The sequence below is a fragment of the Mus caroli genome, unplaced genomic scaffold (genome assembly GCF_978045245.1).
Source record: "Mus caroli unplaced genomic scaffold, Mus_caroli_1 scaffold_1, whole genome shotgun sequence".
NCBI classification, from domain to species: domain Eukaryota; kingdom Metazoa; phylum Chordata; class Mammalia; order Rodentia; family Muridae; genus Mus; species Mus caroli.
This window is the reverse complement of record NW_028227256.1, coordinates 135,773,287-135,791,606: the sequence shown is the minus strand read 5'-3', so window position 1 is coordinate 135,791,606 and position 18,320 is coordinate 135,773,287. Positions and strand designations below refer to the sequence as shown.

Sequence of the window (18,320 nt, the reverse complement as noted above, 5' to 3'; positions counted from 1 at the left end):
GCTCAAAAGAAGTACAAAGTCATTACACACTGACCTTGAGTAAAGAAAAATGCCATGAAAAAAGAAAACAAAAATAAATGTATGCATGCATGCAAGGGTGTACACACACACATACACACACACACATACACCATACATGTAATTTTATCAGTAGAAGTCTGAAAGTCAGAGAGGAAACTTACAAATTTGTATGCAGTCCGCATAGCAGGAGTTGCTTTGGTCACTGCTGTGTTGAACAATGCACCTCCTTTCTGAAAGAAGAGAAACATTTTTAAAGACTTGTGGGCAAACTGTTCTAGAAAAATCAAACATTGTCAGCAATACAGAAAAATATGTACGTTAAAGACCCATGAAGTTATGTCAAGTATTTTTAATATTTTACATTTATAATGATTTAAAACAGAGTGTAAATATTTTGCTCAGTTCTTTTCAGTTGGTGTAAAGTATCATTTCCAAGTCATTTCATCACCAGGTTGGGATAGAGAGTAAGATGGACAAGACTGAACAAACTTAGAGTTTCTCAACAGACAGAAGATGATGGTGATCAGCTGATTTGATGCTGGGCAATAAAGATTTCGTCTGTGGGTGATTTTCTTCACTAGAACATATCATACTAACAAAACATTGTTATCCAATAAAATCCCCATCAGACCCTACTACTGCACCCTAGTCCTTTGTTTGCTTTCTGTTGCTATGACACTGATGAGACTCACCTTCCAGAGAAAAGGACTTATTACATCACTCAGGTCAGAGTTCATCATCAATGGAAGCTAGGGCAGGCGCTCAAGCAGGAACCTGAATGGAGGAGTGTGGCTCACTGGCCCCCTTCCAAGCCCCTAGTCAGCTGTCTCTTTTACACCTCTCAGGACCACTTACCCAGGGTGGCACTGCCCACTGTGGGCTGGCCCATCAATCATTAAGCAAGACAATGTCACACAGCCATTCCCACAGGCCAATATGATAGAGGCATTTCCTCAGCTGAGGTTCCTCTTCCGAAAGTATCACACTGCCAGAACCTAAGCAGCACATGGGTGCTGTGACCTATAATACAGTATGCAGGCAAATGGTGGCTTTGAGTAAGACTTTTATGTCTAAAGTAAACACTTTCATCTTAAATTTCCTTTATATTATCAACAAAGTATAAACAAAAAATACTTAGTGTGATAAAACATACACATTTCAAATTAAACAGTGTTAAGTATAGCCAGAATACTTTTTCTCAATATTTCTCTGAACTTTCTAGAGTGAAAAGAGGAGAAACAAAAGGCATACGCTTACCTTGACTGTATACACCCACTGCTGATATGATCGCGGGCTCCCTGGAACATATAAAAGTTAGATGTCAGGGGTAGCCACTAAAAGCTAAAACCAGAAAAACACAGCTTGCCCAGAGACAGCATGCAGAGCAGCCTAGCAGGTCCCTTTACTGGCCTGCTGTAAACCAGGACCAGGTCCTGAGAGTGAGTACACCAGGCCATCAGAACTCATACCAATAGCATTGTTCTTCATTCACACATGAACCTAAGGCTTCCCTATATTCTCTCATTTAAATATTTGCCTTGCAGTGGAAAATATAGCCTATTGAAATTCAACATGCCTATACATCTAAAAAATATTTTTTCAAAGTTTTATGTCTATTGTTTTAAAAAATGTTTGTTTTATACAGTTAGGTTCACTTAAAACATTTCAAGTGTGGAGAAGAATCAAGGAAAACAGGAAATTGGGAAATGCAGAAAACCATGAGGACAAAAAAGATGGTTTTGTAATTTTTAAATAGCAATGTACACTAATAGGTGCTTGTATCTTTTTTTTTTTTTTTAAAGCTTTATTGCTTACTTCTTCAGGAGCAAGAGGAGAAGAGGGGTGCTTGTATCTTAATGTGACTAAATGACACTTTTATCTCTAAAAATAGTCTCTAACTTTCTAGAAGCAAAACCATATGGCTAGAAGGAAACTCACGGAAAGGATGCCATGGGTATGAATGAGTCTCCCAGAACTCCTTCTAAGAGAATCTGACAGTTACGGCTGAGAAGGAGGCCCACAGGGCACAACACTTGCTGTGAAACAGGACTTGAGGAAAGAAGCCAGGTGTGGTGGCACACACATGTCATCCTAGTGCTGGGATGGGAGACATGAGCACATTCCTCAGAGAGACACAGGCCACTGAGACCCTGTCTCAAAAACCACGGTATATGGAGAGCAAGGAACAACGAACATCTAAGGTTGTCCTTTGTCCCCTTGTCCAGATGTATGGTACCTCCTAGACCCCAGAGATACACAAATGTGCACCAAAGCTCATGTTAATAAACATGCTCATTTATAAATAACATTATTTAGTCACTGAAATGATATTCTTAGCCAAAAGAAAACATATCTGGTGCTGAAGAGATAGCTCAGCAGTTAATGACACTTGTTCCTGCAGAAGACCCAGGATCAATTCCCAGCACCCACTTGTTAACTCATGACCGCTGGTGACTCTGGGTCCAGGAATCTAACAGTCTTCTGGCCTCTAAGGTTACAGTGAATGTGGTGCACATACACACATGTTGCCAAAACTCTCGTACATAAACTAATAACCCTCCCCCCTCGGGAAAAAAAAAGAAACACACATCTAACATAATCTTCTAAACCAACTGATTTCAGTTAGATTTTAAACTACTTTAATTTTTATGATGCATAATCTCCAAAAGAAAAGGGGAAAAGTCATCATTAAAAATAAAGTCTCAATGGCTACACAATCACTGTTGCACAAAGGACCCCACAAAATATAGCATGTACCTTTTTATGCGGTTGTATCTTTGTTTTATGAAAGAAAATATAACAGGACTAGCAAGATGTTAAAGGCATTAGCCTGCTTATAGCTAAGACTAATGAGCTGAGTTTGGGCCCCAGAACCATCACAGTAGTGGCTGAAAGCCAAATCTTGCAAGTTGTCCACTAACCTACACACATGCAATGGCATGCATACACACACGCACACATGCATGCACACACACATGCATGCACACACACACATGCATGAACACCTATGCACAATTGGTAACTGATGTAAAAAGTTGCTACTATGAAACAGTGCTAGAAGAGGAGCCCATCTGACATAGTAGAGTCAGCTCAAAATTGATATTGTGATCTCAGCCTAGGAGTTTCTTGCTATTTTTGAAATATTAACAAAAGTTGGGTACTGAAAGTGTTTGGTTCTAAACTAATTTAATCCTTCAAATCTTTCCCTCACTTAAAAGAAACACCAAGAAACAACTTCATTGTAATAATGATCCTTTGCAGCACTTTCTCCCTTTTATTGAACAAGAAAGTCCTGGGTCAAAACCATTATGACTCATCCCCAAGGATTCAGGTGCATATTTCCTTTACCAAATGATGAAAAACATTCAAGTTATCCTATCGATTTATTTTTCAAATACATTTTAATTTATTACCAATCAAATCTGATCTTTCATTTAGGTTATTCTTTATATTTTTAAAAAAACTTTTTGGGATAGGGTATTTTCTAGCCCAAGCTGGTTTCCAACTCACTGTAAACTGAGACTGGCCATTGGTCCCAAGTCCCCCGGCTCCCAGCTCCAGGTGTGGAATCCCAGGTGTGAACACACTTTCATCAGGTCATGTGCCTTCTACTTCTTCCTCACACATGACTACATAGAAATTATCCACTAAGGGGTTATACATTATTTACTATTATAATGTGTGGTTTTTATTTCTCCAAAATGAATTTTAGAAAGCAGAAGGAAAACAGAACAGTATGATAAGAACTTAAGGTTCAGGAATAATTGTCAACCCAGAAAAAAATGCTAATATATTAACAACAAGGAAACAGTTGTGATAAACCCGCATAGCAGTTATAGGAGGAAGTCAAATGTCTTACTTGAAATTATGAAGAATAAGTTCATATTCAGCTTTTATAGGTCATAAGATGTTTTCATCTGTACATGCTCTGCATTTCCCTACTGTAAAAGTGTGCAAAACAGGTCGTGCCAATGAGAAAGACAAGGTTTCTGGTTGTGCTCTGGACCTCTAGGGTGCAGGGCCGTCCGATAGATGGCTAATTCCATTAGCAGCCAACAAAAATCAAGAATCAGGAATTTAAAAGCCTGATTCACTGTTTCTTCAATGCCAAAATGCCACCCCTAGAACTGCTTAGTAACAGAGCAGAACAGACCAAGTTATCCAGGGACTCCCTACTCCTAGTTTCAAAAAAGAGCACTTTCTAAAGGAAAGGGGTTGGTCAGAGTTGGGGCTCTGAAAAGAATACAAGTCAGGAAAACGGTAAGGGCTGGGTGGCTGGATGTCAAGGAAGGAAGGGGTTAGAAGGCAGGCAGTAAGGAGAGTGGATGGGGAGTAGTGAGCAGGCTGGGTTAAGTGGAGGATGAGTAGAAGAGTGAGGTAGAGAAGGGGGCATGGGAGAATGACCAACACTAAACACTTCTCAAAGTACCACAGGGAGATGATTCACAAATATGCATAAATGTAAACAGTTTAAGTGGAGTCGCCTTATAAAGGGGGTGCAATGTCCTTCCTAAACAGCAGAGGCAAAATAGTACCAAATTTAAAATAATAATAATAAAAAAGAACTCCTATTTTCTTTTCCATTTCAAATCTTCATGAATCACACATTTTTTTTTTTTGCTAAGAACAATCTATGTATTTCTAAGACAATGTAAAATACAAATAAAATTAGCACTTGATTGGCATAATTTTTAAAAATACTTTCTTATTCACTGAAATTGATAACTATGGAAACGGGCTGTCCTTTTGGTTAAGTATTTGCTCCCTCAGATTAGAACATGGGAGTTGGAAATTTTAATTAAAATAACTAGCTGGAATTAAGTAGAGCACTCTCTAAGTAAGATACGGACCAAGCCTCATATCCTTCTATGATAGAATATAAATATCCATCATATTTACTGTATCACTGCCATTTTTAGTGAATACACAATAAAAATAAAATGAATTAGCTATTCTTATGTGCCTTCATGTCTCTTTCTTTCTGTCGTTTCTGGACGAGCAGTTATTACAGAATTTAAGGGTATAAAAGGATCACAGCTCTCCCCCATTACTGTCACAAGATGTCATCTTCAATTCTACAAAAGCTACCAACCCCACGGGTCATAAAGATAATGAGACAGCAGTTATGTAAATACTGTGTAGACCCCTCAAGCAATGTGTCCATAAGCTGACAATATTTTGCTTGTCTGGGTTGAAAAGTAAAAGGCGTCATTTTAACACAAAAGTCCCATTGAAGCTGGATTTCTGCCCATGAGCAAGCGGGATGGGAGCTGAATGGACCCACACAGAGCTCCCTTGCTGAGTCAGACAAACTAACTTTCCCAAGCTCAGTGCCTCTCCTGAGGTGCTGCACGTCTACTAGGTGAAGGCCTATGGCTGCCAAGTTCATCTGCTCTTCTTTGAGGAAATTCTCTTCACCCATTTATTTCTATGTTTTATGGCAGACACTAGGTAGTGTTTAAGATTAAAGTAAGGTGCAAAACTTGCAGATATGTACTTATTTCTTTTTATCTTCTCAATTTTAGTAACTACTCAAATGACTAAAACCCTGCCTATCAAGGCAAACCAACAAAGAGGTCAAAATGAACCCAGCAAGATAGCAACGGCAGATACACTGTTCACGTGGCTCTCATAACATACAGAGCAGTCCCAGTATGAGCTCAGCAATCCTCCTTGGAAGAATCACTAAGACACTGGAGGACTCTGCATGCCAGGACTACAGAGCAGAGCATCAGCTGACAGCATGTCAACTCAGAACTCATTGCTTGCCTACATACTACAACACTGGACACTCAACATTTGGAACGGATTCTAGTTTTGGAATGGTAAAGTTAAAACTTTTCTAATCCTACTGTTGTCTGCAGACCAAGAATTGTACAGCTTCCCACTTACCACTTACGGAAGCAGGCAGCATGCATACAGGCATTCTGGCATTTTCACCTGCACTACACTGCACTATTTCAACCAGAGTCTCTGTTCGAAACTCACTCACACTGCCAGTACCCATCACTTTCTAGCAGAAGCTACCATTAGGTGGGAAACGGGGAAAGGTTATAAATTACTTGGTTTTCTGTTATTTTCAACAATACTAAGAGATTATTAGAGCTAATAACTACTAATTTATGATACAACCTTCCAGCTTTGAAAATTAGTATCACAAAAATAAGCCTATAGCATAGCTCATATAAGATGAAAATTCTACATAAAACTGTGTGTTTAGGAGAAAATAATTGTTTAAAAGACAGTTATCTCTCTCTTCTCCAGCAGACCAAGATGCCCAAAAGAAAGAAAGCCAAGGGGAAAAGGGGGGCCCTGGCCCCCACTTGTCATCAAGAAATAGGAGGCCAAAAAGGTACTTAGTTCTTTGTTTGAGAAAAGGCCCAAAAACTTTGGCATTGGGCAGGACATCCAGCCAATAGATATCTAACACACTTTGTCAAATGGCCCCAATACATCAGGCTGTAGCGGCAAAGTCCATCATCTATAAGTGGCTCAATGTACCTCCTGCCATTAACCAGTTCACTCAGGCCCTGGACAGGCAAACAGCTACTCAGCTGCTTATGCTTGCCCACAAGTACAGGCCAGAGACAAAGAAAGAGAAGCAAAGGCTCCTGGTCCGTGCTGAGAAGAAAGCTGCTGGCAAAGGGGACATCCCAACTAAGAGACTAATAACTCCATGTCAATACAGTCACCACCTTGGTGGAGAACAAGAAGGCTCAGCTGCTGGTGATTGCCCATGACGTAGACCCCACTGACGGGTGGTTTTTCTGCCTGCCCTGTGTGGAAAGATGGGAGTGCCCTACTGCATCATCAAGGGAAAAGCCAGGCTGGGGCGCCCGGTCCACAGGAAGACGTGCACCACTGTTGCCTTCACACAGGTTACCTCAGAAGAGAAGGGTGCTCCAGCTAAGCTGGTGGAAGCTATGAGGACCAATTACAATGAAAGATACAATGAGATCCTCGGCCACTGGGGAGTCTACATCCTGGGTCCTAAGTCTGTGGCTTGCATTGCCAAGCTGGAAAAGGCAAAGGCTAAAAAACTCACCACTAAACCGGGCTACATGTACACTAAGTTTTGTGTACATAAATATAATTACAAAATTATCTTCCCCCCAAAAAGACATATATCAGATACAGACACAAAAATCAGATATCTAGGTAATTACTCTCAAGGCTATCTTTACCTCCACAGAAGCCACCCGAAGTGATCTCTTCTTCGAATATATCAGAGAAACCTCTTCCTGCATTAAGCTTTGCCAGGCGACCATCAATAAACTGAAATTTAAAAGTTTCAAATGTTAATTTTTCATTTTTATAACATTAAAAATTACTTGTAAATAGAGAAAAATGAGGGGAATGAGTAAAGTAGCAATGTCAAAAACAACCATAGGAACCATGCTATTAACAATTTACCTAAAAGAAAACCACATACATATATGCACCTATAATTCTCTGCATAGATATACATATATAGTTTTAATAAACTTTTTTCTTCCAGGCTGATAATGTTTAAAACAGAAGCCTTTTCTTTTCTTTTCTTTTCTTTCCTTTCCTTTCCTTTCCTTTCCTTTCCTTTCCTTTCCTTTCCTTTCCTTTCCTTTCCTTTCCTTTTTTTTTTTTTTTTTTTTTTTTTTTTTTTTCCTAGACAGGGTTTCTCTGTGTAGCCCTGGCTGTCCTGGAACTCACTTTGTAGACCAGGCTGGCCTCGAACTCAGAAATCTGCCTGCCTCTGCCTCCTGAGGGCTGGGATTAAAGGTGTGCACCACCAACGCCCGGCCAGAAGCCTTTTCTTAAGTTGCTGGCCAGAGCTGTCAGAGACTCCCCAAACATACAGCTATACAACTGCCTTTCACTGTACTCGGAGGCAGAAGGCGAGTGTCTGTTGGTGAAGACACCATGCGCTTAAAGAACAGGGTCAACTTGATGTGCTTAGTTCTGCAGTGACTAATGTGCTGGGGTAGTGATACCCAGGGGGCTCCCCCTTCTCACAGGAGGAGGAGAGGGGGAGAGGTGGGAGGAGCTATGGGGGGGGTGCTGGGAAGAGAAGTGGGGCTGATATTGGAATGTAAAATGAATAAGTAAATAAATTAATGAAAATGATAAAAATCATTCCAAGGGCTATTAAAAATTTAAAAACAAACAAACAAACAACAACAAGAACAGAGCCACCAGCCCTGTGAGTTGGAATTAATACGAATGCCTCCACCCTGAGGACTAAATCTTACAGTATGGCACAATAACCCTAAGGGGACAGAAGTGGCACACACTACATGTAAAGGACAGCTCTCAAAGTGTTAAGACTTACTTAAGGAAAGGGAAACTATGCCTAGTTCTGGGAATCTAGGTATGCACCAGTACCAGTAACATCATGGCAACTGGAAGCTAGTCTATAACCACTGACAAACTAAGCCAGCATAATTCCTAACAGCAATCTATAAACATTTGTCCTGATAACCACAGGTAACGAGAGTCCTCAGTTCTCATAAAGGAAACCTCTCTTTTCAACAGATGGAGATCACAACAGAAAACTACAAGCAAACAAAATGCAGAGTTGTGGAGCCCAGTCCCCATGAATGAATCTATCAAAACACTCCCACACCTAGAGCTCAGGGAATGTTGCAGAACAGAGGGCAGAAAGACTGGAAGAGCCAGAGGAGCAGCGAGTTTGCTCTGGGACATGACAAAGAGTACAGCAAAAAGCCCAAGAAGCCCCAACTCTCCACATGAACTACAGACAACAGAGAAAAGCTTCGAGTGAGAACGGTGGTCTTCGACACCTGGGTTTGGCACAAATGTCTGGCATACAGTCTTAATTACTGCTGTGGTTTAGTGCTAGTTGGAACACATAGTCTTATTCTGCTTGGTCCCAGACACACAGTTTAAATGGAATGCAGCTGAAGGGATAAAGAAGGCTCAAAAGATGTTAAATTTTTTACCATACATTTTTACTTGACTTTAAAGGTAAAAAATTACATCGCTATAACATATCAACATTTTATCTAGAGATCAAAGTCAGTAATATGATGTTGGTGTCTTCACTGTATACAATAAGTGATTAATTTGAAAATAAGACAGTTAAAGACATGTAAAATTTCACTTGCACATGTTTTAATATAGCAGTATAAATCAAATTAAAGAGATGTAATTCCATGGACTAAGAATCATTTTTTAAAATATTGGTTGAAAGGAAGATAATAAATTTAAAGCAATATATTACTTACAAAGAGAATGAACTAAGCCATCCTTTTAAAGGACTTAATTTATTCTAAAAGATTAAGAGTTTAAGACTTTTTAAAAGGTTTTCCATTTTGTTTAGGGAACATAATCCATTCATTTTATTAAACAAGTGGAATAGTTTGAGTCAAAAAAAAAAAGAGAGAGAAAGAGAGAGATAAATCCTGAACCTCTCTAGGGTTGTGCCCTTCTATAAATCCCGAACCTCTCTAGGGTTGTGCTCTTCTGAGAATGCACTTCTGAGCATGAGTAGCTAGTTCATGTAAGTAAACGAGTGAGGGGGGCCAGCAAACACTAGTCACCTGATAAAATGGCATGTGCTAGCACTGATTTTGCAAACATCCTGTCAGTGAGAATCAGACACGTCTCAATGTAACAGAGTAAGTGATGCTTTCAAATACACATATAAATTATAAATGCAGATATACACATATTGACATCAGGTATAGATATCTGGAAAAGGGTATTAATGGAGGGGAAAGCTGAACACCAAGTTCTCTGAACTCTTTTAACAATGTCTAGTTCAATAACAGCTTTTCCTTTTAAATCAATTTTTCCCAAATCGACCTGGCTTGTGGCCACCCCACTGTGCTGTCTCTGCAACCATTCAGAGTGTGCAAGAGACCAAACAGTTTTAGGTAAAGCTGCATATAATTTTGAAGTAAAACAACCCCTGCGCCCCCCCAACAGACACATACAGACACACACAGACACACACACACCCACACACACCACATAAAAACCAAAACACCAAAAACCAAACAACCAAACAAAACCGAACTGATTTCTGTTGAAAAAAATGATTTCATAATATATTGTTTGAGTTATAGTGTCTATTTCATTTAGCAAACATGTTATTTTCAGATAGCTGAAAAACAGTTTTAAATTAGTTTTCTTTTTTACTGCTAGTAATAACAAGTAATGCTGTCAGCAGTAATGATAAATATAGCCTCAGATAAGCAACGAGTAGATTTGCAATACAATTTTAAAGCCTGTTTTGAAAGATGGTACATTGAACTCTATAATTTTTAAAAAATAAATTATAAAGTGATAAACTGGCATGGGGCTGAGGAGACAGCTGGTGAGAAAAACGTTTTTAAAATTCACACACATACACACCCCATTACCACTGCTCTCACCACACATACACAGCCCATTACCACTGCTCTCACCACCACCACCACCATCAAAAGAAGCTGGTTTGTGAGGACCAACATCTGACATTGTCCTCTGGACTCCACAAACATGCAGACAGACAGACAAGTATACTCACACATGCGTACAACTGATAGATACACTACACACAGTTCTCAAGACAAGTGAGATTATATATAAGATGAGGAACTATTTCTATTCTACATCTTCAATAGTAGCAAGAAATAGATTTTGTTAACCCGTATGGCAGAACATAAATAGTGACGAAGTTCATGACATAAACATTCTCAAGCTGCAGAGTTTTTTGCTCTTCTTTTGATCCTGGTATCACTAAAATCTGTCTAAACATTTCTAATCTTCACACCGTTGTTTTATAGGAAACTGTCTTAATGTAAAGAAATCTTTGCTTTAAAGCCACTTGAGCAAATAGTACTATTCATAAAAATCCAGCAAGAAAAAAAGAGGCCATAAATTCACAAAAGAACAAGGTAGGTAGGTATCTCGGAAGGTTTGGAGGGAGAGAAAGGAAGGGAAAATTGAGTTTTAAAATGCAATTAAATATACAATTAACTGGAAAATGTAATACATTTTAGAAAATATACATCATGGCAGCCTCCCCCCCACACACACCCTCAAATGTTTTTTGAATGTATCATTCTGGTCAGATTCCCAGATTAAAGTTGAAATGAAGGATCAGCTGTGAAGGGTCAGCTGACCAGCTCTAAGAGATAAATGTATGCTTTCCTTTACTGAATTCCCCCACTTTGGTGTATTTCCAGAATAAATCTAAAACTCCAAAATAATTCATTATGAACTTTCCATTGCCTTTATGGTCTACACAGGACAGAAATATTTAATTTTAATCCACCTATCAAAATTGGGATGTCAATAATTAGGTTTCATGACTTTGATATTTAAAGTATAGTATTTCATTTGGGGGGAAAAACTCTTAAAAATCATTGTGTTAGGGATAGCAGTCAGTGGTGCAGTTATTTAGCAAGTGTGGTAATTTGAATAAGAATGGCTTGAATGTATAGTCTCCAGGGTATAAAACTCTGATAGGATTAGAAGGATTAAGAGGTGTGGCCTTGCTAGAGGAAGTGTGTGACTAGGGGTGGGCTTTGAGGTTTCAAAAGTCCATGCCAGACCTGGTCTGTCTCTCTGTCTCTGTCTCTTTCTGTCTGTCTCTATCTCTGTCCCAGCCCTGCAGTGTCCCCCCTCTTCCCCCCCTCTCAGAAAGGTATCCAGATGGAAGAGGAGATGGGGAGAACTATAGGAGAGGGAGGAGAAACCAGGTACATCTATTTTCAATAAAAGGAGAAAAGAGAAAAATATATACTAAAAGTGTGAAGAGATGGCTTAGTAATTATTCTCATCTTTGTACTTCAATGTCCAGACATTTCCTGCTCCCTAGAGTCTAGGCCTCCTAATTTCACCAAAAAGAAAAAAATGATTGAGTGGAGAAACAAAGTATACTCAGGAGGGTTGTTATTTATCCCCTGATCTCAACTCCCTAAGTCCACTTCTGAAGCTCCTTAAAGAAAGGCAGAGGAGCTGGCAGGCTGGCCTCCATGTCCTCTCCCTCAGGCCTTTAATCACCATCTCCACCTCCACACCAGCAAGGCTGCTGTTATTTGATTAACACCAGGAGCACTGGCAATTTAGCCCCCTTGAAATTCTTTACTTGCCAAGTTCTCCCAGATTTCTGCTCCACCTCACTGCTGGACCACTCTCCCTCCCACAGCTCCTGCCTACTCTCCCCTGCTCTGACCTTGCCTATAAAAACACTCCTATTCTATTCGCTGAGGAACCCTGGTTCTTCATCTCCAGTCCAATTTTCTCTTGTACCTTGTTTATCTGTTTGCCTACCCAATACCTTACTTGAATATCTAATAAACATGTTGAATTTATAGTGTTTCTGAAACACCATTCTTGTAAGAACATTTTTAGCCACAATCCCACCAAGCTCACTAAAGTGACACTGGCACCTGTCTGGCTTCTTCCCTCCTCAGAAAGCATATGATTATCTTTTTAATAGTAAGACTTTTGCAATATATTGTCTGGCCTCCTCATGTAAACAGATGTATCATTCCGTTCCATTGTCTGTTCCCCACTGCTATTAGCTCTCAGCTGCATTATACAAACAGCCTGAATCTCTTTGGGGCTCTGCCTTTGGTTAGCCCACAGGAGGGCACTGCTTATGCTCAGACCACACTATTTTAAGTGATGCAGGTACACACAGGGGTGTGTATGTAGACCATTGCCTCTGCCAGTGCCATTTCTCCTGTCTTGTCTTGCTCTGTTCATTTCTCTACATACTTACAAGTTAGACCTCTACATATTTATTTTGTTGCCTCACTCCCTCCCGCTTAGGAATGAAGGAGGTTCCTCCCTACTCTGCTCTCTAAGACATCCCATCCAGAGCAGGGATGTCATACAGGGGCTATTCATATATTCTGCAGAATGGAGGAAAAGGGAGAGAAGGCGTAGTAGCTGTCTCTACCTTGTTAATGAGACTTCATGACACTGAGGTTTGAAGGCAGGTCTGAATTGGCAAGTTTAAAGGTAAGATTCAATAATGTGCCTGTTTTGCAGACTCTCTAGGACTCTGATGAAGGAGGACTAACAGCCATTTTGAGTGCTACTTGAACTCAAAGTACATCTTTTGTACTGCTATGCTCTTGCCCTGTGAATTCTTCTGCACCCAAGTGGTATGCCCCTTTGCCTCATTTGCTGCTTTATTCCTTTTAATACTGTGGGTTATATGACCGGTGCCACCTAATGCTGCAAGAGTCAGGAACCATCGGGGCTAGTCACGTAAGTGTTGCTCTTAGCAGCAAAACACTTCCCTGGAATAGCCACCATGACAAAGGTCAATAAGAAAACTGGAGAGTTATAGCAATTTATTGTTTAGGTTAAAAAGCTTTTTAAACATTTCCCCAAATCCCTAGTTAACATCAAAGGAATGTATTTGGCTTCTGACCCATTCCTTTTATCCAACAGCTTACCAAGTCAGGGAAAAGGGGTCATGTAGTGAGCTAAGAATCTTGCAGGTTTTTCATTTCTACAGAACAAGAAACTGCAGATATCCCCTAATTTATAAAACTAGTTTTGATGAGTTTTATTATATTCAACTTCAGATTTTTTTAGATACTAAAATTGTCACAATATTTTTTAGGCATATTCCATATAGTAGATAGTTGCCCTACTGTTTTTAATTTGTTTATTACTACTAAATACATATTAAGTACATATTAGGATATAGAAGTACTTAAGACATAAACTGTCATTCATATCATTAAAGAGCCTATAACTCAAAAAAGTCAAACAAAAGAAGAAATGTTATATGGCACAGGTTCAAAGATCCTAAGAGGAAAGGGATTCTGAAAGGATAGAAGGTCCAAACAGGAAAGAGACACTAGTAAGTCTAAAGACTAAGCTGTGGAATGCCAGCCAGCGAGAGGATACTCAGACAGAAGAGATGATCATAAGCACACAGGCATTATTTCGTCAGTAGGCTATTCTTAGAATGAGAATAAAGACCTACTGCATGCAACTCACAGCCTAGACTGCCTCCAAGTTGTTTAACCGCTGGAGCTGGCTTTATAAGTTCAGAAGTGGAGCCAGGTTACATATGATTATCTCGATTAGTAAGACAGATTAGAAGAGGCATTCAAAAAGCACCTACTATAAAGTCAGTTTTAACAAAGCTCATTTTTATTTACTTATGTCATAACTCAATATTTTAGTCCTCTATTATAATTTAGACTCAGAAGCATGAAGACATGACATAATTGTCACAGAATACATGCCAACCATCTCATTATGGCTAGAGCAAAAGTATTTGGCAAATGTAAGAGCTGAAGAGAAGAAAATTAAAGTCTTTTTGTTCTATAAAGGAACTTGAAACATTAGGCTTGAACTACAGTGTAGACCAAAAAGAATGAAAAGAAATAAATACTACAAAGAGATAAATACTACAAATGGATGTTCTTCCAATAATAACAATTTGATAGAATTGTTATATTACTGAAAATAATAGAATGACTATTTTCTTGGGGTTTGATGGTCAAAACTTTTCTCATAATGCAATTATTTACATATTTATTTACTGCACATTATCTGTTATTTTGTTTCTCCTTAGATAATACTAAAGTTTTCTTTATTGAAATAGTAATCTTCCGTACTAATCGAAGAATCACCATTTATCCTTTATTGTGATCAACACAGTAGTTTATGAATATTTTAGATATGAATTCCCTATGTATGTAAAAAAGTGTTACAGATAAATTTTCCTCTGACTTAGTTAGCACTGACCATAGGCAGAATTCTGTGCAGGAAACTCCAGGCAAAGTGCCTTCTTAGCGCAGTAGGCAGCGCGTCGGTCTCATAATCTGAAGGAAACTCCTGAAGTCAAACATTGTAATCAGATGTGTTCTCAACCTTAGGGAAGCTCATAATATAATAAGAAAACTAAATTCACTTAAATGACATTTCAATTCGTTACATTTATACCCCAAGCACAAGGGCACACATTTCTGTAAAATAAACAATACTACAGCTTAAATCATATATTGACATTTACACACTGATAGATGGAAATGTCAATACACCATATATTCACCAAGAGTCAGGTCATCAAGACAAAACCTAAACAGAGACATACTGGAGCTAACATGCTATAAACCAAATAGACCTAATAGATATTTAGGGAACATTTCACCCAAACACAAAAGAATATACCTTCTTCTCTGCATATCATAGAACATCCTACATAATTGACCACATACTTGAACACAAAGCAAGGTTTAACAAATACAAGAAAGTTGAAATAATTCTCTGCATCCTATCAGACTACCACACCTTGAAGGTCAATATCAACAACAGAAACAACTGAAAACTTACAACTCATAGAAACTGAACAACTCTCTACTGATCAAAAGTAGGTCAAGACAGAAATAAAGGAAAAACATGAAAGACTTCTAGAATACAGTGAAGATTAATACACATCATACCCATAACTATGAGACAAAATCAAAATGGTATTAAGAGGAGAGTTCATAGTATTAAGTGCCTACATTAAAAAAATAGAGATATCTCAAACTAACAACTTAACAGCACATCTGTTAGCTCTAGAAGAGGAAGAAAGAAGTACACCTAAGAGATGTAGATGACAAGAAATAATCAAACTGAGAGATGAAATAAAATAGAAACAAAGAGAACAATGAAGAAAAATTTTGAAACAAAGAGTTGGTGCTTTTTTTTTTTTTTGAGAAAATCGTCAAAAGAGACAAACCCTTATCCAAACGACCTAAAAGACAGAAAGAGAATATCCAAATTAACAAAATCAGAAACAAAAGGGGACCTAACAGACACCAAGGAAATCCAAAGAATCATTACATACTCCATGAAATTGAAAAAACCTAAAAAAACATCAACAATTTTTACCACAATACGACTTACCAAAGTTAAATCACAACCAGATACACAATTTGAATTGACCTATAACCACTAAGGTAATACAAGCAGCCATTAAAAGTCTCCAAATAAAAATAAAAATGCCTAAGGCCAAATGGTTTAGCACAGAATTCTACCAGACTTTCAAAGAAGAGTTAACACCAATGTTCCTCAAATTATTTCCCAAAATAGAAACAGAAGAAATATTGCCCAATTCATTTTATGAGGCCACAGTTACCCTGACACTCAAATCACACAATGAATCACCAAAGAAAAGAGTTATAGACCAATTTCCCATATGAATAAAGATGGAAAAATACTCAATAAAATGGTAAACTAAAGACAAAACTACATTAAAAAAATCATCCACCATAATCAAGTTATTTTTATCACAGAGATATAAGGATGGCTCAATATATAAAAAAATCAGTGACTGTAATCTATCAGATAAACCAACTGAAAGACAAAAACACATGCTATCTCATTAGATGCAGAAAAGGCCTTTGACAAAATCTAACACTCTTTCATGAGAAAAGTCCTGGAAATATTAGGAATAAAAAGGATAGACCTAAACACAATAAGGGCTATTTTCAGCAAGCCCTAGCCAACTTAAAATTAAATGAAGAGAAACTCAAAACGAAAATCCACAGTTTTTCCACTCTCTTCACATTTATTCAATATGGTACTTGCAGTATTATTAGCTAGAGCAATAAGACAACTGAAGAAGATCAAGGGAATATAAATTGGAAAGAAAGAAGTCAATGTATAATTTTATATATTATACTATATTATATTTCACAGGTGATATGATAGTATACATGAGTGATCCTCAAACTTCTACAGGGAATTCCTACAGCTGATAAACATAGCTTTGAATGAAGTGGCTGGATACAAGACTAACAATAAATAAATAAATTAATTAATTAATTAAATAGGTATCCCTCCTCTATGCAAAAGACAGATTGAAAAAGAAATAGAGGGGACAATACCTTTCACAATAGCCTCAAAAGATATAAAAATCTTGGAGTAACTCTTACCAAACAAATGAAAGATTTGTATGACAAAAAACTTCGTCTTTTAAGAAAGAAACTCAAGAAATTATCAGAAGAAGGAAAGATCTCCCATGCTCATGGATTGGTAGGATTCACATAGTGAAAATGGTCATCCTACCCAAGGGTTTTTACAGATTCAATGCAATCCCCATTAATTAATCAAAATTCCAACAAAATTCTTTACAGACCTTAAAAGACAGTTCTTAACTTCATATGGAAAACAAAGAACCCAAGACAACTAAAACAATCCTGACTGCTGCAATCCAAACAAGAACTGCTAACTTTATGGGCATCCCTGATTTCAAGTTATATTACAGGGCTACAATAATAAAAACTACAGCGTACTGACATTAAAATAGATGATGGGACCAAATTGCAGATGCAGACATAAATCTACACACCTATGGACACTTGATTTTTGATAAAGAAGCCAGAAATACATAGAGGGAAAAAAAAAGACATCATCTTCAGTGAATGGTGCTAGTCAAACAGGGTATCAACATGTAGAATGCAAATAGATCCACATTTATCATCCTGCACAAAACTCAAGTCCAAATGAATAAAAGACTATAAGATAAAACCAGAGACCATAAACCTGATAGAAGAGACAGTGGGAAACCAGCTGTGAACACATTGTCACAAGAGATAAATTTCTGAACAGAACACTAACCACAGAGCACAGGCACTGAGCCCAAGTGGGATCTCATGAAATCAAGCTGCCTGTTTAAGGCAAATGACCCTGGCAGTAGAAGAATCAGAAATCAGCAGCCTACCAAATGGGAGAAGAGTTTTACCAACTCTATATCCAATAGAAGTCTAATATCCAAAATATATAAAGAAATCAAGAAACTACATATGAAAAACCCCAAATAAACCAATTTAAAAATGGGGTATCGATCTAAACAGAAAATTCTCCACAGAGAAATCTCAAATGGCTTAAGAACACTTAAAGAAAATTTCAGCATCCTTAACCACCTGGGAAATACAAATCAAAACTTCTTTGAGATTCCAATTTACATGTGTTAGAATGGGTAAGAACAATAACGCAAATGACAGCTCATGCTGGTGAGGACATGAACCAATGGGAACACTCCTTCATTGTTGGTGGGCGGGGAGGAGGATGGGGCTGAAGATGGGAAGTGCAGCCATGTGTAGCCACTAGGGAAATCAAAATGGCAGCTTCTTAGAAAACTGGAAATCACTCTGCCTTAAGACCCAGCTATACCACTCTTGGGCATATAAGCAAAGGATGCTCTTTCCTACCACAAGGACACTTGCTCAGCCATGCTTACTGTTGTTTTATTCATAACAGCAAGAAATAAAAACAATCTATAAAACCTGCAACAGAAAAATGGATAGTGAAAATCTGGAACATTTACACCATGGAGTATTAGTGAACTA

At 38.2% G+C, this 18,320-nt stretch overlaps 1 protein-coding gene across 2 annotated transcripts in view; it reads right to left on the bottom strand.

The window, feature by feature from the left end:
• Dennd1b (DENN domain containing 1B) overlaps positions 1–18,320 on the bottom strand; it is a 222,215-nt gene that overhangs the window by 32,933 nt on the left and 170,962 nt on the right. For both annotated transcript variants that reach the window (XM_021163138.3, XM_021163128.3), the window contains 3 exons: positions 7,206–7,296; positions 1,279–1,319; positions 183–251 (listed from right to left, as the gene is read on the bottom strand). In XM_021163138.3, the coding sequence (XP_021018797.2) occupies positions 183–251; positions 1,279–1,319; positions 7,206–7,296 (201 nt within the window). The remainder of the gene's footprint in view (positions 1–182; positions 252–1,278; positions 1,320–7,205; positions 7,297–18,320) is intronic.